The sequence below is a fragment of the Salmo salar genome, chromosome ssa13 (assembly GCF_905237065.1).
Source record: "Salmo salar chromosome ssa13, Ssal_v3.1, whole genome shotgun sequence".
Lineage (NCBI taxonomy): Eukaryota > Metazoa > Chordata > Actinopteri > Salmoniformes > Salmonidae > Salmo > Salmo salar.
The window spans coordinates 6154477-6177661 of record NC_059454.1 but is presented as its reverse complement, the minus strand read 5'-3'; the positions used below and the strand labels follow the sequence as shown (position 1 = coordinate 6177661).

The following is a 23185-nucleotide window of genomic DNA, read 5'->3' as shown; positions in this document are numbered from 1 at the left end:
TGAGTTCACCATTTACACAACATATGCTGCAACCTTTTGTAATTTTAATAGTTTGTTTCATATTGGCTGGCTTCCAACAATAGCTGAATTTGCAAAGCTAGCGAGCACCAATTCAGTTTCAGTGGTGTTTGCTATAATCTTTGCTACCCGGGTTAAATAAAGGTGAAATAAAATAAATAAATAAAAGTTCACTTGCGACAATTTAGCTTTTGCAACGAGACCATTAAATATATTTAAGACAATGGTAGAAGAGTGTGTAGTTCTGTTCAGTTTGGATTTCAGTTTATCGCTAACCTTATCACAGGGACTTTGAAGCACTAACTTACATCATCTGCATGCTGATTCCATTTTTGACGACGCCACATAAATGGAATAGGTACTAGCTAGCTTAATAGTTCATATTTGCGCGCTAGCTCCGCATATTCAGCTAGTGTGTGTGCGCGATTGACTGGATTAACCTCACGTCAGTTACGTGCATTGAGTGCCTTTCAGACAGTAGATACGACCTCTGTTACCTAGCAAGCTAAGGAACTGGCAGTGGATCAAACCAATGTGAGGCAAAGGGTGGGGGGGTTGCAATCTTTTGAAACTTAAAAACGCGCTATTAAGTGTCTAATCAGCACAATTGCTTTCATTGCGTATTATTAATATTATTTAAATTACATAGTTATGTTTCAGTGATATATTGGGGGGGACAAATCATATTTTTCCCAGGATGGGGGGGTCGTGTCCCCCCCGTCCCCCCCGGGATTTCCGCCCCTGGTTAGATGATAACAGTGTGCTACAACAACATTCGTTTTCATTGATACAAAGTGTGAAAAACGATTGCCCAGCACTGGGTGTGAGAACTCATGATGCTCACAGCTGAAGTGTGCTGCTCAGACCACTTGTGTTACAACAGTTCACAATGCTCTAGCATGCCATGAAAATACTTGATGGTATGAGGTCGGTTGGTTTGCAGAGACTTCTCTCGAAGTCATAGCCCCCTAGATACGGTACTGCATTGTATAGCCTACAAAACACTGCTTCCAGCTGCCCCTTTGGGCTGCGATTATACATTTGCAATAGTTATTCAAATCCTCCTGCTGTAGGATTATTTTCATCCTGCGACGAAATGGGTCATATTAGGATCCGACATCTGTAGCACACTACTTTTGACCAGAGTAGTGCAGTACATGAAGAATAGGGGGTCAAATGAGGGTAACAACATCAGGAAAAAAAACACAAAACAGCTGTTTGGGTTTTTATGAAATGTTTATCATTATTTAACAAAGATGATTATTAAAAATGAAACAATCATAAGTATGATTCTTAGTTTTCTAAAGAGGTGAAAGAAAACAATATGTAAAACATAAGACTACATGCAATATGACAATGTTGTTGACGAGGAGTAAACATCCCTTTCATGATCCCATTTCTACAGAGAGTGACTTGTGTATCCTGATCTGATGTGATCTGATGTGTGTGTGTGTGTGTGTGTGTGTGTGTGTGTATTCTGATGAAGACCAATCATCAACAGTGACTGGAGGGTTTGTTTTCTTGATTAACATGACACTTAACTGGTTTTTCCTGTGTCTGGTTATTGCTGTATACACCTACAGTACAACCAAACATATCACATTGACAAACTGAAATGTGTCAAATAAAATAACTTGGAAAACAAATTATAACAAGACTGTGTTTGTTTTGCTTTGAAAAGCAAAAAAATATCTGACATGGAGAAGCTGTGAGACTGATTATACTTATCTTATACTATTATATTTGTCATGATTGAGTGACATTGAACCGAGACAGTTTTATATACACTGAGTATACAAAACATGAAGAACACCTGCTCTTTCCATGACAAACTGACCAGGTGAATCCAGGTGAAAGCTATGATCCCTTATTGATGTTACTTGTAAAAATGTAGATGAAGGGGAGGAGACAGGTTAAAGAAGGATTTTTAAGCCTTGAGAAAATTGAGACATTAATTGTGTATGTGCACCATTCAGAGGGTGAATGGGCAAGACAAAATATTGAAGTGCCTTTAAACGGGGTATGGTAGTAGATGCCAGGCGCACCAACTTGTCAAGAACTGCAACGCTGCTGGGTTTTTCACTCAACAGTTTCCCCGTGTGTCTCAAGAATGGACCACCACCCCAAAGGACATCCAGCCAACTTGACACAAATGTGGGAAGCATTGGAGTCAACATGGGCCAGCATCCCTGTGGAATGCTTTCAACACCTTGTAGAGTCCATGCCCTGACGAATTGAGGCTGTTCTGAGGGCAAAAGGGGGTACAAAGCAATGTTAGGAAGGTGTTCTTAATGTTAGGTATACTCAGTGTATATCTCAGCCAAATCTTCCATAGTTTGCTACTGAGTGTTTGCCAGTAGGATGTGTAGAGAGGAAAGACATGGACTACGTCTCAAATGACACCTAATTCGCCATAAGCCTGAAATCCAGAACCTGTTTTGTGCTAACATTCCACTCCTTGTACACTCGTGTAATCCCTCCCCCCCCCAAAAAAAGAAAATTGCCATGACAAGGAGTGTTAAGGAGAGGAATGTTAGCTCAAAACTGACTGGATTTCTCCAGGTTAATTCCCCACAGGGCTCTGGTCAAAAGTAGGGCACTATAAAGGGAATAGGGTGCCATTTGGGCTCTGAGCAAAAGTAGGACGCTATAAAGGGAATAGGGTGCCATTTGGGCTCTGAGCAAAAGTAGGGCACTATAAAGGGAATAGGGTACCATTTGGGACGTATCCATGCAGTCATATCCTCACAAAAGAGCTGCAAGACTGTATTGAGCTGCTAGCCAATCACTGAACAGTAAAAGTGACCAGGAACTGACTACTGCTGAATGGCTATTGACTTCTGCATTGCTCTGCCAGGGGAGATATAAACCTGCATTGCTCTACCAGAGATAGAAAACTGTATATTAGACTATCAGACATAGAATCCCCTCAGTTGAAATGAGCAGCATTTATGCATGATACACACACACACACACACACACACACACACACACACACACACCCTCAGAGTCACATATATTTAAAAAGAAAATGATAAAAACTATATATTTCATAAAAAACAAAAACAAATTAAGGTCAAATATATGCAATGTTTTTTACATAATATATGGCATATAATGTGTACATTACACAGAAAATATTTGTTAATAAATGTATTGTTCCAGAACATTATGCTATATCGAGTTATTATATACCATTTCTATTTACATACATAAAGTAAACACAATACAGATGTAATATGCATATGGCAGAACCTAAACTGCAGTTATAAAACACATTATTCACCATCATTCCCTAATGCTTTATCCATATACTGTAGTATCTTACAGGGCTGTAATGATAAGTGACTATACTCAATTCTACTCAACCACATACAGGTATATTGCTTTTCTATGAAAATAAATGACAGAGTAAAATGTGCACAATAGTCAGCGGTCATCCAGCCCATGGGTTATATATATATATATATATTTTTTTAATAAACTCCAGACTGAACCCATAGAGTTAGATAGATGACTCGTCTTTGTATCTGTGTCATTACGGGTTATATCTATCAATAGTCCTCTAACTCTTATGGGTGAAACGCAGCATATACGGAGGTTGGAAACAGGCTAAATAAACAAACATAAAACAATGTTAAGTATCTGTCATAGTATGAATGAATGTAAAAGATGCAAAAACCCCCCCGAAACTTAAGAATAGGAAGCATAGAAATAGTGCACATAGAACAGATCTACCGCTTCTTAAGACTTGCTTTCAATGAGAATGACAAATCTATAACTCACATTTCTATGTGCATTTGGTCAGGTCGCCCAAAAAAGTGACATATTGCAGCTTTAATACATATATATTTTTTTAAATGTCTCATCGCATTCTGTGAGTTTTTTACATTTTTATTCCTGAATTCCTGAACTGAATTGACCCAGGATGGAACACAGAGAGGCAGGAACACACAGAGAGGCAGGAACACACAGAGAGGCAGGAACACAGAGTGATAAAACCTTGTAGATAAAGTTGAGAGCCACTCTTAACGGTCTTGCTATTGAGGACTATAGAACAATGTGCCGACAAACACAGTATTGTAGCTGTTTAGTCTACTGTACGGCTGGCTGCTCAGCCTAGTTTTCCTGAGTGACTCTTGACACACTTTAATAGCATACCAACACACAACGTTCAACTGGATTATACAACATGTTTACCAATAAAAGGTGCTTCACTATAATCGTTATAAATGGCACCCTATGAGAGAATCCTGTTCATTTACTACAGCTCTGCGCTCAACACCATTGTCCCCTCCAAGCTTGTCACCCAGCTCAGGACTCTGGGTCTGAACACTTTCCTCTGTAACTTGATCCTGGACTTCCTGACGAGCCGATCCCAGGTGGTGAGTGTAGGCAACATCCTCTCCGCCACGCTGACCCTCAACACGGGGGGCCCCACAGGGGTGTGTGCTTAGTCCCCTCCTGTACTCCCTATTCATCCACAACTGTGCGGCCACGCACGACTCCAACGATGAGTCAGTCTAAAAGGGAGGTCAGAGACCTGGCAATTTGGTGCCGGAAAAACAACCTCTTCCTGAATGTCAGTAAGACCAAGGAGCTGATTGTGGACTACAGGAAACAAGAACGCCCCCATCCACATCGACAGGAAACAAGAACGCCCCTCTTCCACATCGACAGGAAACAAGAACGCCCCCATCCACAGACGGAGCGGCAATGGAGCAGGTAGACAGCTTCATATTCCTCGGTGTCTAAATCACTAAAAAGACTTAAAATGGTCCAAAACACACACGCAGTCGTGAAGAAGGCGTGACAGTGCCTCTTCCCCTACGTGATATGGCAATAGCACCGCCCTTGATCGCACAGCGCTACAGAGGGTGGTGCGGACAGCCCAGTACATCACTGGGACTGGGCTCCCTGCCATCCAGGACCTCTATATCAGAGGGTGGTGCGGACAGCCCAGTACATCACTGGGACTGGGCTCCCTGCCATCCAGGACCTCTATATCAGAGGGTTTGAAAAGAAAGGCCCGGAAAATCGTCAAAGACCTCAACCATCCAAGCCACAGACTATTTTTCTCTGCCGCTGCACGGCAAGAGGTACCGGTGCATCAGGTCTTACACCAACAGGCTCTTGAACAGCTTCTATCCCCAAACAATACGACTGATAAATAGCTAACTAAATAGCTACACGGATTGAGTTTACCCTTTTATTTCAGTCTCTATGCACAATGTCACAGGGCCCTGTTTAGTCTACACACTGTCACTCCAACACATAATATACCCATACATTTATGACTCTACACACTCACACTCACATACAAGCTGCCACTACTCTGTTTATTATATATCCTGTTGCCTAGTCACCTTACCCCTATACATATCTACCTCCATCACTCCAGTATCCCTGTCCCCTTCCCCATATACATATCTACCTCCATCACTCCAGTATCCCTGTCCCCTTCCCCCTATACATATCTACCTCCATCACTCCAGTATCCCTGTCCCCTTCCCCTTATACATATCTACCTCCATCACTCCAGTATCCCCGTCTCCTTCCCCCATATAAATATCTACCTCCATCACTCCAGTATCCCTGTCTCCTTCCCACTATACATATCTACTTCCATCACTCCAGTATCCCTGTCTCCTTCCCCCATATAAATATCTACCTCTATCATAATTACTATTCACAGAACTATAATAGGTTCGTACCTAAGAAACGTGTATCTTTACAAATAGTCTACAATTCATGTTGATCTCTTAATGCTATAGAACAGCTCAACTCCATAGATCTATTCTATATCTGGGTTATTTTTTTACAAGCATGGAGATAAAATATTTGGAGTGCTGCAATGGATTCCGTCATCACCACAGGGACCCGGAATTCTTTCTAGACATTCTAGTCTAGAATAAACTAAAATTAGGGTGGCAAAAATTCCCTTCAACTTTCCCAAAATTCCCATGTTTTTTTAGTTTTTTTTTTTCTCCAGAAATCCCAGTTGGAAGATTCCTAGAACCAGAAGACAATAAGCAGTAAATCCTGAACCCTCTCCTGCTGAATCCCCAAAAAAACTCTCCAGTCGCTCCTGTAAATCTGAAAAGGATGGAGGATTGATATAAACACTCTGGTATGATTCTACTGGCTGGAATGTTTTGCCATGATTACTATTTTCCAATTCTCTCAGATCTACATTAACTGTCTAAGGGTATAGGGTTTAGTCTAGGATGTAGGGTCTAGGAGTTGGTTTGGGACTCAGCCCAGTCACAGGTCTATCCTCCATGCTGATTATGTTCCTGCCTAGTAGGGTAGGGTCTAGGGCGTAGGGGCTATGGATTAGGATCTAGAGTCCCTTTATATCAGTCACAAATCTTCCTCCATGCTGAAGCTGCTCCTGCGACTAGAGGTCTTGGAGACTCCTGGGGAGACGGAGGAGAGCAGGGGGTCTCTGCCCCCAACAGAGGACATCCCCAGCCCCCTGTCGTCCATCAGGATGTCCCCCAGACCCATGTCCGGCAGCAGGGAGGCGTGGAAGGCTGCGGCCGACGGGTCATCCAGGTCAGAGAAGCTCAGAGAGTCCAGATCTAACGGGCTGCCCATAGTCATCAGACCAACCGGAGAGGCAGAGGGGGGAGGAGACAGGAAGGGGGGGGAGGCGGCCTGGAGGCCTTGGCCACCACTCAGGGAGAGGAGGGTCCTGGAGAGGGCGTCGCCTGTGCTGGGGTCCAGGGACTGTGATAGGCTTAGGTGTGAGGAGGAGCTGCCTTGGGAGGAAGAGGCGGGGGTGGAGAGGCCGTGGAGGCGGGCCTGTATCTCGAGCTCCTGTTGAGAGAAACAACAGACAACAATAGTCAACACTTAAACTATTGGCGTCAAGCATAAGAACAGCCCTTAGGTATGATTATTAATGCACAGGTTCTCACGCCTTATTACCTTACTGCTTAATTATAGTACAGTAGAAATAGTAGAGGCCCTGGAACACTGCCCTGGGGGACGCCAGAGTTGATTGATTTTTCCCTGAGACAATTTACCATTTACCTTGCAAAGAGACATGAAAGAAACATGCCAATATCACACTGAAGCAATTACTGGACTTCCTTGCTGTACACTGATTGATTTACTTTCTCACACAAGAGGAAAATCTTTCTAACTTGATTTCGAAGCAGTAGGATTAGTCTGGTCTACATCTCCTTAGCCCAAACCCTTTCCCTCCCAGTCTCCCGAACCTAAACCTTCACTCCCAGTCTACCTAGATGTGAGTATTACCTGTATACGTAGGTTACTGTCAGTATTAACTGTATACGTAGGTTACTGTCTGTATCACCTGTATACGTAGGTTACTGTCTGTATCACCTGTACACGTAGGTTACTGTCTGTATCACCTGTACACGTAGGTTACTGTCAGTATCACCTGTACACGTAGGTTACTGTCAGTATCACCTGTATACGTAGGTTACTGTCAGTATCACCTGTATACGTAGGTTATGTCAGAATCACCTGTATACGTAGGTTACTGTCAGTATCACCTGTATACGTAGGTTACTGTCAGTATCACCTGTATACGTAGGTTACTGTCAGTATCACCTGTATACGTAGGTTACTGTCAGTATCACCTGTATACGTAGGTTACTGTCTGTATCACCTGTATACGTAGGTTACTGTCTGTATCACCTGTATACGTAGGTTACTGTCTGTATCACCTGTATACGTAGGTTACTGTCAGTATCACCTGTATACGTAGGTTACTGTCAGTATCACCTGTATACGTAGGTTACTGTCAGTATCACCTGTATACGTAGGTTACTGTCAGTATCACCTGTATACGTAGGTTACTGTCAGTATCACCTGTATACGTAGGTTACTGTCAGTATCACCTGTATACGTAGGTTACTGTCAGTATTACCTGTATACGTAGGTTACTGTCTGTATTACCTGTATACGTAGGTTACTGTCAGTATTACCTGTATACGTAGGTTACTGTCAGTATCACCTGTATACGTAGCAGTAGGTTACTGTCAGTATCACCTGTATACGTAGGTTACTGTCTGTATTACCTGTATACGTAGGTTACTGTCTGTATTACCTGTATACGTAGGTTACTGTCAGTATCACCTGTATACGTAGGTTACTGTCAGTATCACCTGTATACGTAGGTTACTGTCAGTATCACCTGTATACGTAGGTTACTGTCAGTATTACCTGTATACGTAGGTTACTGTCTGTATTACCTGTATACGTAGGTTACTGTCTGTAATACCTGTATACGTAGGTTACTGTCAGTATTACCTGTATACGTAGCAGTAGGTTACTGTCAGTATTACCTGTATACGTAGGTTACTGTCAGTATTACCTGTATACGTAGGTTACTGTCAGTATCACCTGTATACGTAGCAGTAGGTTACTGTCAGTATCACCTGTATACGTAGGTTACTGTCTGTATTACCTGTATACGTAGGTTACTGTCTGTATTACCTGTATACGTAGGTTACTGTCTGTATCACCTGTATACGTAGGTTACTGTCTGTATCACCTGTATACGTAGGTTACTGTCTGTATCACCTGTATACGTAGGTTACTGTCAGTATCACCTGTATACGTAGGTTACTGTCAGTATCACCTGTATACGTAGGTTACTGTCAGTATTACCTGTATACGTAGGTTACTGTCAGTATCACCTGTATACGTAGCAGTAGGTTACTGTCAGTATCACCTGTATACGTAGGTTACTGTCTGTATTACCTGTATACGTAGGTTACTGTCTGTATTACCTGTATACGTAGGTTACTGTCTGTATCACCTGTAAAGGTAGGTTACTGTCAGCATTACCTGTATACGTAGCAGTAGGTTACTGTCAGTGTTACTTGTATACGTAGATTACTGTCAGTATTACCTGTATACGTAGCAGTAGGTTACTGTCAGTATTACCTGTATACGTAGGTTACTGTCAGTATCACCTGTATACGTAGGTTACTGTCAGTATCACCTGTATACGTAGCAGTAGGTTACTGTCAGTATCACCTGTATACGTAGGTTACTGTCTGTATTACCTGTATACGTAGGTTACTGTCAGTATCACCTGTATACGTAGGTTACTGTCAGTATCACTTGTATACGTAGGTCACTGTCAGTATCACCTGTATACGTAGGTCACTGTCAGTATCACCTGTATACGTAGGTTACTGTCAGTATCACCTGTATACGTAGGTTACTGTCAGTATCACCTGTATACGTAGGTTACTGTCAGTATTACCTGTATACGTAGGTTACTGTCTGTATTACCTGTATACGTAGGTTACTGTCTGTATTACCTGTATACGTAGGTTACTGTCTGTATTACCTGTATACGTAGGTTACTGTCTGTATTACCTGTATACGTAGGTTACTGTCTGTATTACCTGTATACGTAGGTTACTGTCTGTAATACCTGTATACGTAGGTTACTGTCAGTATTACCTGTATACGTAGCAGTAGGTTACTGTCAGTATTACCTGTATACGTAGGTTACTGTCAGTATTACCTGTATACGTAGGTTACTGTCAGTATTACCTGTATACGTAGCAGTAGGTTACTGTCAGTATTACCTGTATACGTAGGTTACTGTCAGTATTACCTGTATACGTAGATGACTGTCAGTATTACCTGTATACGTAGCAGTAGGTTACTGTCAGTATTACCTGTATACGTAGGTTACTGTCAATATCACCTGTATACGTAGGTTACTGTCAGTATCACCTGTATACGTGGCAGTAGGTTACTGTCAGTATCACCTGTATACGTGAGGTTACTGTCAGTATTACCTGTATACGTAGGGTTACTGTCTGTATTACCTGTATACGTAGGTTACTGTCTGTAATACCTGTATACGTGAGGTTACTGTCAGTATTACCTGTATACGTAGCAGTAGGTTACTGTCAGTATTACCTGTATACGTGAGGTTACTGTCAGTATTACCTGTATACGTAGGTTACTGTCAGTATCACCTGTATACGTAGGTTACTGTCAGTATCACCTGTATACGTAGGTTACTGTCAGTATCACCTGTATACGTAGGTTACTGTCAGTATTACCTGTATACGTAGGTTACTGTCTGTATTACCTGTATACGTAGGTTACTGTCTGTAATACCTGTATACGTAGGTTACTGTCAGTATTACCTGTATACGTAGCAGTAGGTTACTGTCAGTATTACCTGTATACGTAGGTTACTGTCAGTATTACCTGTATACGTAGCAGTAGGTTACTGTCAGTATTACCTGTATACGTAGGTTACTGTCAGTATTACCTGTATACGTAGGTTACTGTCAGTATTACCTGTATACAAAGCAGTAGGTTACTGTCAGTGTTACTTGTATACGTAGGTTACTGTCAGTATTACCTGTATACGTAGGTTACTGTCAGTATCACCTGTATACGTAGGTTACTGTCAGTATCACCTGTATACGTAGGTTACTGTCTGTATCACCTGTATACGTAGGTTACTGTCTGTATCACCTGTATACTTAGGTTACTGTCTGTATCACCTGTATACGTAGGTTACTGTCTGTATCACCTGTATACGTAGGTTACTGTCAGTATCACCTGTATACGTAGGTTACTGTCAGTATCACCTGTATACGTAGGTTACTGTCAGTATCACCTGTATACGTAGGTTACTGTCAGTATCACCTGTATACGTAGGTTACTGTGAGTATCACTTGTATACGTAGGTTACTGTCAGTATTACCTGTATACGTAGGTTACTGTCAGTATTACCTGTATACGTAGGTTACTGTCAGTATTACCTGTATACGTAGGTTACTGTCTGTATTACCTGTATACGTAGGTTACTGTCTGTAATACCTGTATACGTAGGTTACTGTCAGTATTACCTGTATACGTAGCAGTAGGTTACTGTCAGTATTACCTGTATACGTAGGTTACTGTCAGTATTACCTGTATACGTAGGTTACTGTCAGTATCACCTGTATACGTAGGTTACTGTCAGTATCACCTGTATACGTAGGTTACTGTCAGTATCACCTGTATACGTAGGTTACTGTCAGTATTACCTGTATACGTAGATGACTGTCAGTATTACCTGTATACGTAGCAGTAGGTTACTGTCAGTATTACCTGTATACGTAGGTTACTGTCAATATCACCTGTATACGTAAGTTACTGTCAGTATCACCTGTATACGTAGCAGTAGGTTACTGTCAGTATCACCTGTATACGTAGGTTACTGTCTGTATCACCTGTATGCGTAGGTTACTGTCAGTATCACCTGTATACGTAGGTTACTGTCAGTATCACCTGTATACGTAGGTTACTGTCTGTATCACCTGTATACGTAGGTTACTGTCAGTATCACCTGTATACGTAGGTTAGTGTCAGTATTACCTGTATACGTAGGTTACTGTCAGTATCACCTGTATACGTAGCAGTAGGTTACTGTCTGTATTACCTGTATACGTAGGTTACTGTCTGTATTACCTGTATACGTAGGTTACTGTCTGTATTACCTGTATACGTAGGTTACTATCTGTATTACCTGTATACGTAGGTTACTGTCAGTATCACATGTATACGTAGGTTACTGTCAGTATCACCTGTATACGTAGGTTACTGTCAGTATTACCTGTATACGTAGGTTACTGTCAGTATTACCTGTATACGTAGGTTACTGTCAGTATCACCTGTATACGTAGCAGTAGGTTACTGTCAGTATCACCTGTATACGTAGGTTACTGTCTGTATTACCTGTATACGTAGGTTACTGTCTGTATTACCTGTATACGTAGGTTACTGTCTGTATCACCTGTATACGTAGGTTACTGTCAGTATTACCTGTATACGTAGCAGTAGGTTACTGTCAGTGTTACTTGTATACGTAGATTACTGTCAGTATTACCTGTATACGTAGCAGTAGGTTACTGTCAGTATTACCTGTATACGTAGCAGTAGGTTACTGTCAGTATTACCTGTATACGTAGGTTACTGTCAGTATTACCTGTATACGTAGGTTACTGTCAGTATCACCTGTATACGTAGCAGTAGGTTACTGTCAGTATCACCTGTATACGTAGGTTACTGTCTGTATTACCTGTATACGTAGGTTACTGTCTGTATTACCTGTATACGTAGGTTACTGTCTGTATCACCTGTATACGTAGGTTACTGTCTGTATCACCTGTATACGTAGGTTACTGTCAGTATTACCTGTATACGTAGCAGTAGGTTACTGTCAGTGTTACTTGTATACGTAGGTTACTGTCAGTATTACCTGTATACGTAGCAGTAGGTTACTGTCAGTATTACCTGTATACGTAGGTTACTGTCAGTATCACCTGTATACGTAGGTTACTGTCAGTATCACCTGTATACGTAGCAGTAGGTTACTGTCAGTATCACCTGTATACGTAGGTTACTGTCAGTATCACCTGTATACGTAGGTTACTGTCAGTATTACCTGTATACGTAGGTTACTGTCAGTATTACCTGTATACGTAGGTTACTGTCAGTATTACCTGTATACGTAGGTTACTGTCAGTATTACCTGTATACGTAGCAGTAGGTTACTGTCAGTATTACCTGTATACGTAGGTTACTGTCAGTATTACCTGTATACGTAGATGACTGTCAGTATTACCTGTATACGTAGCAGTAGGTTACTGTGAGTATTACCTGTATACGTAGGTTACTGTCAATATCACCTGTATACGTAAGTTACTGTCAGTATCACCTGTATACGTAGCAGTAGGTTACTGTCAGTATCACCTGTATACGTAGGTTACTGTCAGTATCACCTGTATACGTAGGTTACTGTCAGTATTACCTGTATACGTAGGTTACTGTCTGTATTACCTGTATACGTAGGTTACTGTCTGTAATACCTGTATACGTAGGTTACTGTCAGTATTACCTGTATACGTAGCAGTAGGTTACTGTCAGTATTACCTGTATACGTAGGTTACTGTCAGTATTACCTGTATACAAAGCAGTAGGTTACTGTCAGTGTTACTTGTATACGTAGGTTACTGTCAGTATTACCTGTATACGTAGGTTACTGTCTGTATCACCTGTATACGTAGGTTACTGTCTGTATCACCTGTATACGTAGGTTACTGTCTGTATCACCTGTATACGTAGGTTACTGTCTGTATCACCTGTATACGTAGGTTACTGTCAGTATCACCTGTATACGTAGGTTACTGTCAGTATCACCTGTATACGTAGGTTACTGTCAGTATTACCTGTATACGTAGGTTACTGTCAGTATTACCTGTATACGTAGGTTACTGTCTGTATTACCTGTATACGTAGGTTACTGTCAGTATTACCTGTATACGTAGCAGTAGGTTACTGTCAGTATTACCTGTATACGTGGGTTACTGTCAGTATTACCTGTATCGCGAGGTTACTGTCAGTATTACCTGTATACGTGAGGTTACTGTCAGTATCACCTGTATACGTGAGGTTACTGTCAGTATCACCTGTATACGTGAGGTTACTGTCAGTATCACCTGTATACGTAGGTTACTGTCAGTATTACCTGTATACGTAGGTTACTGTCTGTATTACCTGTATACGTAGGTTACTGTCTGTAATACCTGTATACGTAGGTTACTGTCAGTATTACCTGTATACGTAGCAGTAGGTTACTGTCAGTATTACCTGTATACGTAGGTTACTGTCAGTATTACCTGTATACGTAGGTTACTGTCAGTATCACCTGTATACGTAGCAGTAGGTTACTGTCAGTATCACCTGTATACGTAGGTTACTGTCTGTATTACCTGTATACGTAGGTTACTGTCTGTATTACCTGTATACGTAGGTTACTGTCTGTATCACCTGTATACGTAGGTTACTGTCTGTATCACCTGTATACGTAGGTTACTGTCAGTATTACCTGTATACGTAGCAGTAGGTTACTGTCAGTATCACCTGTATACGTAGGTTACTGTCAGTATCACCTGTATACGTAGGTTACTGTCAGTATCACCTGTATACGTAGGTTACTGTCAGTATCACCTGTATACGTAGGTTACTGTCAGTATCACCTGTATACGTAGGTTACTGTCAGTATCACCTGTATACGTAGGTGACTGTCAGTATTACCTGTATACGTAGGTGACTGTCAGTATTACCTGTATACGTAGGTGACTGTCAGTATTACCTGTATACGTAGGTGACTGTCAGTATTACCTGTATACGTAGGTGACTGTCAGTATTACCTGTATACGTAGATGACTGTCAGTATTACCTGTATACATAGCAGTAGGTTACTGTCAGTATTACCTGTATACGTAGGTTACTGTCAGTATCACCTGTATACGTAGGTTACTGTCAGTATCACCTGTATACGTAGCAGTAGGTTACTGTCAGTATCACCTGTATACGTAGGTTACTGTCAGTATCACCTGTATACGTAGGTTACTGTCAGTATCACCTGTATACGTGAGTTTACTGTCTGTAATACCTGTATACGTAGGTTACTGTCAGTATTACCTGTATACGTAGCAGTAGGTTACTGTCAGTATTACCTGTATATGTAGGTTACTGTCAGTATTACCTGTATACGTAGGTTACTGTCAGTATCACCTGTATACGTAGGTTACTGTCAGTATCACCTGTATACGTAGGTTACTGTCAGTATCACCTGTATACGTAGGTTACTGTCAGTATCACCTGTATACGTAGGTTACTGTCAGTATCACCTATATACGTAGGTTACTGTCAGTATTACCTGTATACGTAGGTTACTGTCAGTATTACCTGTATACGTAGCAGTAGGTTACTGTCAGTATTACCTGTATACGTAGGTTACTGTCAGTATTACCTGTATACGTAGGTTACTGTCTGTATTACCTGTATACGTAGGTTACTGTCAGTATTACCTGTATACGTAGCAGTAGGTTACTGTCAGTATTACCTGTATACGTAGCAGTAGGTTACTGTCAGTATTACCTGTATACGTGGGTTACTGTCAGTATTACCTGTATACGTAGGTTACTGTCAGTATTACCTGTATACGTAGGTTACTGTCAGTATTACCTGTATACGTAGGTTACTGTCAGTATTACCTGTATACGTAGGTTACTGTCTGTATTACCTGTATACGTAGGTTACTGTCAGTATTACCTGTATACGTAGCAGAGGTTACTGTCAGTATTACCTGTATACGTAGCGGTAGGTTACTGTCAGTATTACCTGTATACGTGGGTTACTGTCAGTATTACCTGTATACGTGGGTTACTGTCAGTATTACCTGTATACGTAGGTTACTGTCAGTATTACCTGTATACGTAGGTTACTGTCTGTATTACCTGTATACGTAGGTTACTGTCTGTAATACCTGTATACGTAGGTTACTGTCAGTATTACCTGTATACGTAGCAGTAGGTTACTGTCAGTATTACCTGTATACATAGGTTACTGTCAGTATTACCTGTATACGTAGGTTACTGTCAGTATCACCTGTATACGTAGGTTACTGTCAGTATCACCTGTATACGTAGGTTACTGTCAGTATCACCTGTATACGTAGGTGACTGTCAGTATCACCTGTATACGTAGGTGACTGTCAGTATTACCTGTATACGTAGGTGACTGTCAGTATTACCTGTATACGTAGGTGACTGTCAGTATTACCTGTATACGTAGGTGACTGTCAGTATTACCTGTATACGTAGGTGACTGTCAGTATTACCTGTATACGTAGATGACTGTCAGTATTACCTGTATACATAGCAGTAGGTTACTGTCAGTATTACCTGTATACGTAGGTTACTGTCAGTATCACCTGTATACGTAGGTTACTGTCAGTATCACCTGTATACGTAGCAGTAGGTTACTGTCAGTATCACCTGTATACGTAGGTTACTGTCAGTATCACCTGTATACGTAGGTTACTGTCAGTATCACCTGTATACGTAGTTTACTGTCTGTAATACCTGTATACGTAGGTTACTGTCAGTATTACCTGTATACGTAGCAGTAGGTTACTGTCAGTATTACCTGTATATGTAGGTTACTGTCAGTATTACCTGTATACGTAGGTTACTGTCAGTATCACCTGTATACGTAGGTTACTGTCAGTATCACCTGTATACGTAGGTTACTGTCAGTATCACCTGTATACGTAGGTTACTGTCAGTATCACCTGTATACGTAGGTTACTGTCAGTATCACCTATATACGTAGGTTACTGTCTGTATTACCTGTATACGTAGGTTACTGTCAGTATTACCTGTATACGTAGCAGTAGGTTACTGTCAGTATTACCTGTATACGTAGGTTACTGTCAGTATTACCTGTATACGTAGGTTACTGTCAGTATTACCTGTATACGTAGGTTACTGTCTGTATTACCTGTATACGTAGGTTACTGTCAGTATTACCTGTATACGTGCAGCAGGTTACTGTCAGTATTACCTGTATACGTAGCAGTAGGTTACTGTCAGTATTACCTGTATACGTGGGTTACTGTCAGTATTACCTGTATACGTAGGTTACTGTCAGTATTACCTGTATACGTAGGTTACTGTCAGTATTACCTGTATACGTAGGTTACTGTCAGTATTACCTGTATACGTAGGTTACTGTCAGTATTACCTGTATACGTAGGTTACTGTCTGTATTACCTGTATACGTAGGTTACTGTCAGTATTACCTGTATACGTAGCAGTAGGTTACTGTCAGTATTACCTGTATACGTAGCAGTAGGTTACTGTCAGTATTACCTGTATACGTGGGTTACTGTCAGTATTACCTGTATACGTGGGTTACTGTCAGTATTACCTGTATACGTAGGTTACTGTCAGTATTACCTGTATACGTAGGTTACTGTCTGTATTACCTGTATACGTAGGTTACTGTCTGTAATACCTGTATACGTAGGTTACTGTCAGTATTACCTGTATACGTAGCAGTAGGTTACTGTCAGTATTACCTGTATACGTAGGTTACTGTCAGTATTACCTGTATACGTAGGTTACTGTCAGTATCACCTGTATACGTAGGTTACTGTCAGTATCACCTGTATACGTAGGTTACTGTCAGTATCACCTGTATACGTAGGTTACTGTCAGTATTACCTGTATACGTAGGTTACTGTCTGTATTACCTGTATACGTAGGTTACTGTCTGTAATACCTGTATACGTAGGTTACTGTCAGTATTACCTGTATACGTAGCAGTAGGTTACTGTCAGTATTACCTGTATACGTAGGTTACTGTCAGTATTACCTGTATACGTAGGTTACTGTCAGTATCACCTGTATACGTAGCAGTAGGTTACTGTCAGTATCACCTGTATACGTAGGTTACTGTCTGTATTACCTGTATACGTAGGTTACTGTCTGTATCACCTGTATACGTAGGTTACTGTCTGTATCACCTGTATACGTAGGTTACTGTCAGTATTACCTGTATACGTAGCAGTAGGTTACTGTCAGTATCACCTGTATACGTAGGTTACTGTCAGTATCACCTGTATACGTAGGTTACTGTCAGTATCACCTGTATACGTAGGTTACTGTCAGTATCACCTGTATACGTAGGTTACTGTCAGTATCACCTGTATACGTAGGTGACTGTCAGTATTACCTGTATACGTAGGTGACTGTCAGTATTACCTGTATACGTAGGTGACTGTCAGTATTACCTGTATACGTAGGGTGACTGTCAGTATTACCTGTATACGTAGGTGACTGTCAGTATTACCTGTATACGTAGATTACTGTCAGTATTACCTGTATACATAGCAGTAGGTTACTGTCAGTATTACCTGTATACGTAGGTTACTGTCAGTATCACCTGTATACGTAGGTTACTGTCAGTATCACCTGTATACGTAGCAGCAGGTTACTGTCAGTATCACCTGTATACGTAGGTTACTGTCAGTATCACCTGTATACGTGAGGTTACTGTCAGTATCACCTGTATACGTGAGTTTACTGTCTGTAATACCTGTATACGTAGGTTACTGTCAGTATTACCTGTATACGTAGCAGTAGGTTACTGTCAGTATTACCTGTATATGTAGGTTACTGTCAGTATTACCTGTATACGTGAGGTTACTGTCAGTATCACCTGTATACGTGAGGTTACTGTCAGTATCACCTGTATACGTAGGTTACTGTCAGTATCACCTGTATACGTAGGTTACTGTCAGTATCACCTGTATACGTAGGTTACTGTCAGTATCACCTATATACGTAGGTTACTGTCTGTATTACCTGTATACGTAGGTTACTGTCAGTATTACCTGTATACGTAGCAGTAGGTTACTGTCAGTATTACCTGTATACGTAGGTTACTGTCAGTATTACCTGTATACGTAGGTTACTGTCAGTATTACCTGTATACGTAGGTTACTGTCTGTATTACCTGTATACGTAGGTTACTGTCAGTATTACCTGTATACGTAGCAGTAGGTTACTGTCAGTATTACCTGTATACGTAGCAGTAGGTTACTGTCAGTATTACCTGTATACGTGGGTTACTGTCAGTATTACCTGTATACGTGGGTTACTGTCAGTATTACCTGTATACGTAGGTTACTGTCAGTATTACCTGTATACGTAGCAGTAGGTTACTGTCAGTATTACCTGTATACGTAGGTTACTGTCAATATCACCTGTATACGTAAGTTACTGTCAGTATCACCTGTATACGTAGCAGTAGGTTACTGTCAGTATCACCTGTATACGTAAGTTACTGTCAGTATCACCTGTATACGTAGGTTACTGTCAGTATCACCTGTATAAGTAGCAGTAGGTTACTGTCAGTATCACCTGTATACGTAGATGACTGTCAGTATTACCTGTATACGTAGCAGTAGGTTACTGTCAGTATCACCTATATACGTAGGTTACTGTCAGTATCACCTGTATACGTAGGTTACTGTCTGTATCACCTGTATACGTAGGTTACTGTCAGTATCACCTGTATACGTAGGTTACTGTCAGTATTACCTGTATACGTAGGTTACTGTCAGTATTACCTGTATACGTAAGTTACTGTCAGTATTACCTGTATACGTAGGTTACTGTCAGTATTACCTGTATACGTAGATGACTGTCAGTATTACCTGTATACGTAGGTTACTGTCAATATCACCTGTATACGTAGCTGTAGGTTACTGTCTGTATCACCTGTATACGTAGGTTACTGTCTGTATCACCTGTATACGTAGGTTACTGTCTGTATCACCTGTATACGTAGGTTACTGTCTGTATCACCTGTATACGTAGGTTACTGTCTGTATCACCTGTATACGTAGGTTACTGTCTGTATCACCTGTATACGTAGGTTACTGTCTGTATCACCTGTATACGTAGGTTACTGTCAGTATCACCTGTATACGTAGGTTACTGTCAGTATCACCTGTATACGTAGGTTACTGTCAGTATTACCTGTATACGTAGGTTACTGTCAGTATTAACTGTATACGTGGGTTACTGTCAGTATTACCTGTATACGTAGGTTACTGTCAGTATTACCTGTATACGTGGGTTACTGTCAGTATTACCTGTATACGTAGGTTACTGTCAGTATTACCTGTATACGTAGCAGTAGGTTACTGTCAGTATTACCTGTATACGTAGGTTACTGTCAGTATTACCTGTATACGTAGATGACTGTCAGTATTACCTGTATACGTAGCAGTAGGTTACTGTCAGTATTACCTGTATACGTAGGTTACTGTCAATATCACCTGTATACGTAAGTTACTGTCAGTATCACCTGTATACGTAGCAGTAGGTTACTGTCAGTATCACCTGTATACGTAAGTTACTGTCAGTATCACCTGTATACGTAGGTTACTGTCAGTATCACCTGTATACGTAGATGACTGTCAGTATTACCTGTATACGTAGTATTAGGTTACTGTCAGTATCACCTATATACGTAGGTTACTGTCAGTATCACCTGTATACGTAGGTTACTGTCTGTATCACCTGTATACGTAGGTTACTGTCAGTATCACCTGTATACGTAGGTTACTGTCAGTATTACCTGTATACGTAGGTTACTGTCTGTATTACCTGTATACGTAGGTTACTGTCTGTATTACCTGTATACGTAGGTTACTGTCTGTAATACCTGTATACGTAGGTTACTGTCAGTATTACCTGTATACGTAGCAGTAGGTTACTGTCAGTATTACCTGTATACGTAGGTTACTGTCAGTATTACCTGTATACGTAGGTTACTGTCAGTATCACCTGTATACGTAGCAGTAGGTTACTGTCAGTATCACCTGTATACGTAGGTTACTGTCTGTATTACCTGTATACGTAGGTTACTGTCTGTATTACCTGTATACGTAGGTTACTGTCTGTATCACCTGTATACGTAGGTTACTGTCAGTATCACCTGTATACGTAGCAGTAGGTTACTGTCAGTATCACCTGTATACGTAGGTTACTGTCAGTATCACCTGTATACGTAGGTTACTGTCAGTATCACCTGTATACGTAGGTTACTGTCAGTATCACCTGTATACGTAGGTTACTGTCAGTATCACCTGTATACGTAGGTTACTGTCAGTATCACCTGTATACGTAGGTTACTGTCAGTATCACCTGTATACGTAGGTGACTGTCAGTATCACCTGTATACGTAGGTGACTGTCAGTATTACCTGTATACGTAGGTGACTGTCAGTATTACCTGTATACGTAGGTGACTGTCAGTATTACCTGTATACGTAGGTGACTGTCAGTATTACCTGTATACGTAGGTGACTGTCAGTATTACCTGTATACGTAGATGACTGTCAGTATTACCTGTATACATAGCAGTAGGTTACTGTCAGTATTACCTGTATACGTAGGTTACTGTCAGTATCACCTGTATACGTAGGTTACTGTCAGTATCACCTGTATACGTAGCAGTAGGTTACTGTCAGTATCACCTGTATACGTAGGTTACTGTCAGTATCACCTGTATACGTAGGTTACTGTCAGTATCACCTGTATACGTAGTTTACTGTCTGTAATACCTGTATACGTAGGTTACTGTCAGTATTACCTGTATACGTAGCAGTAGGTTACTGTCAGTATTACCTGTATACGTAGGTTACTGTCAGTATTACCTGTATACGTAGGTTACTGTCAGTATCACCTGTATACGTAGGTTACTGTCAGTATCACCTGTATACGTAGGTTACTGTCAGTATCACCTGTATACGTAGGTTACTGTCAGTATCACCTGTATACGTAGGTTACTGTCAGTATCACCTATATACGTAGGTTACTGTCTGTATTACCTGTATACGTAGGTTACTGTCAGTATTACCTGTATACGTAGCAGTAGGTTACTGTCAGTATTACCTGTATACGTAGGTTACTGTCAGTATTACCTGTATACGTAGGTTACTGTCAGTATTACCTGTATACGTAGGTTACTGTCTGTATTACCTGTATACGTAGGTTGCTGTCAGTATTACCTGTATACGTAGCAGTAGGTTACTGTCAGTATTACCTGTATACGTAGCAGTAGGTTACTGTCAGTATTACCTGTATACGTAGGTTACTGTCAGTATTACCTGTATACGTGGGTTACTGTCAGTATTACCTGTATACGTGGGTTACTGTCAGTATTACCTGTATACGTAGGTTACTGTCAGTATTACCTGTATACGTAGCAGTAGGTTACTGTCAGTATTACCTGTATACGTAGGTTACTGTCAATATCACCTGTATACGTAGCAGTAGGTTACTGTCAGTATCACCTGTATACGTAAGTTACTGTCAGTATCACCTGTATACGTAGGTTACTGTCAGTATCACCTGTATAAGTAGCAGTAGGTTACTGTCAGTATCACCTGTATACGTAGATGACTGTCAGTATTACCTGTATACGTAGCAGTAGGTTACTGTCAGTATCACCTATATACGTAGGTTACTGTCAGTATCACCTGTATACGTAGGTTACTGTCAGTATCACCTGTATACGTAGGTTACTGTCAGTATCACCTGTATACGTAGGTTACTGTCAGTATTACCTGTATACGTAGGTTACTGTCAGTATTACCTGTATACGTAGGTTACTGTCAGTATTACCTGTATACGTAGGTTACTGTCAGTATTACCTGTATACGTAGGTTACTGTCAGTATTACCTGTATACGTAGATGACTGTCAGTATTACCTGTATACGTAGGTTACTGTCAATATCACCTGTATACGTAGCTGTAGGTTACTGTCAGTATCACCTGTATACGTAAGTTACTGTCTGTATCACCTGTATACGTAGGTTACTGTCTGTATCACCTGTATACGTAGGTTACTGTCTGTATCACCTGTATACGTAGGTTACTGTCTGTATCACCTGTATACGTAGGTTACTGTCTGTATCACCTGTATACGTAGGTTACTGTCTGTATCACCTGTATACGTAGGTTACTGTCTGTATCACCTGTATACGTAGGTTACTGTCTGTATCACCTGTATACGTAGGTTACTGTCAGTATCACCTGTATACATAGGTTACTGTCTGTATCACCTGTATACGTAGGTTACTGTCTGTATCACCTGTATACGTAGGTTACTGTCAGTATCACCTGTATACGTAGGTTACTGTCAGTATCACCTGTATACGTAGGTTACTGTCAGTATCACCTGTATACGTAGGTTACTGTCAGTATTACCTGTATACGTAGGTTACTGTCTGTATTACCTGTATACGTAGGTTACTGTCTGTAATACCTGTATACGTAGGTTACTGTCAGTATTACCTGTATACGTAGCAGTAGGTTACTGTCAGTATTACCTGTATACGTAGGTTACTGTTAGTATTACCTGTATACGTAGGTTACTGTCAGTATTAACTGTATACGTGGGTTACTGTCAGTATTACCTGTATACGTAGGTTACTGTCAGTATTACCTGTATACGTAGCAGTAGGTTACTGTCAGTATTACCTGTATACGTAGGTTACTGTCAGCATTAGCTGTATACGTAGATGACTGTCAGTATTACCTGTATACGTAGCAGTAGGTTACTGTCAGTATTACCTGTATACGTAGGTTACTGTCAATATCACCTGTATACGTAAGTTACTGTCAGTATCACCTGTATACGTAGCAGTAGGTTACTGTCAGTATCACCTGTATACGTAAGTTACTGTCAGTATCACCTGTATACGTAGGTTACTGTCAGTATCACCTGTACGTAG

At 40.8% G+C, this 23185-nt stretch overlaps 1 protein-coding gene across 6 annotated transcripts in view; it reads right to left on the bottom strand.

The window, feature by feature from the left end:
• Positions 1-1235: 1235 nt before the first annotated feature.
• Positions 1236-23185, bottom strand: part of LOC106566350 (transcription factor E3) — a 48173-nt gene continuing 26223 nt past the window's right edge. For all 6 annotated transcript variants that reach the window (XM_045692851.1, XM_045692848.1, XM_045692850.1 and 3 more), the window contains one exon: positions 1236-6840. In XM_045692851.1, coding sequence (XP_045548807.1) covers positions 6382-6840 — 459 coding nt within the window. In that variant the 3' untranslated portion in view covers positions 1236-6381. The remainder of the gene's footprint in view (positions 6841-23185) is intronic.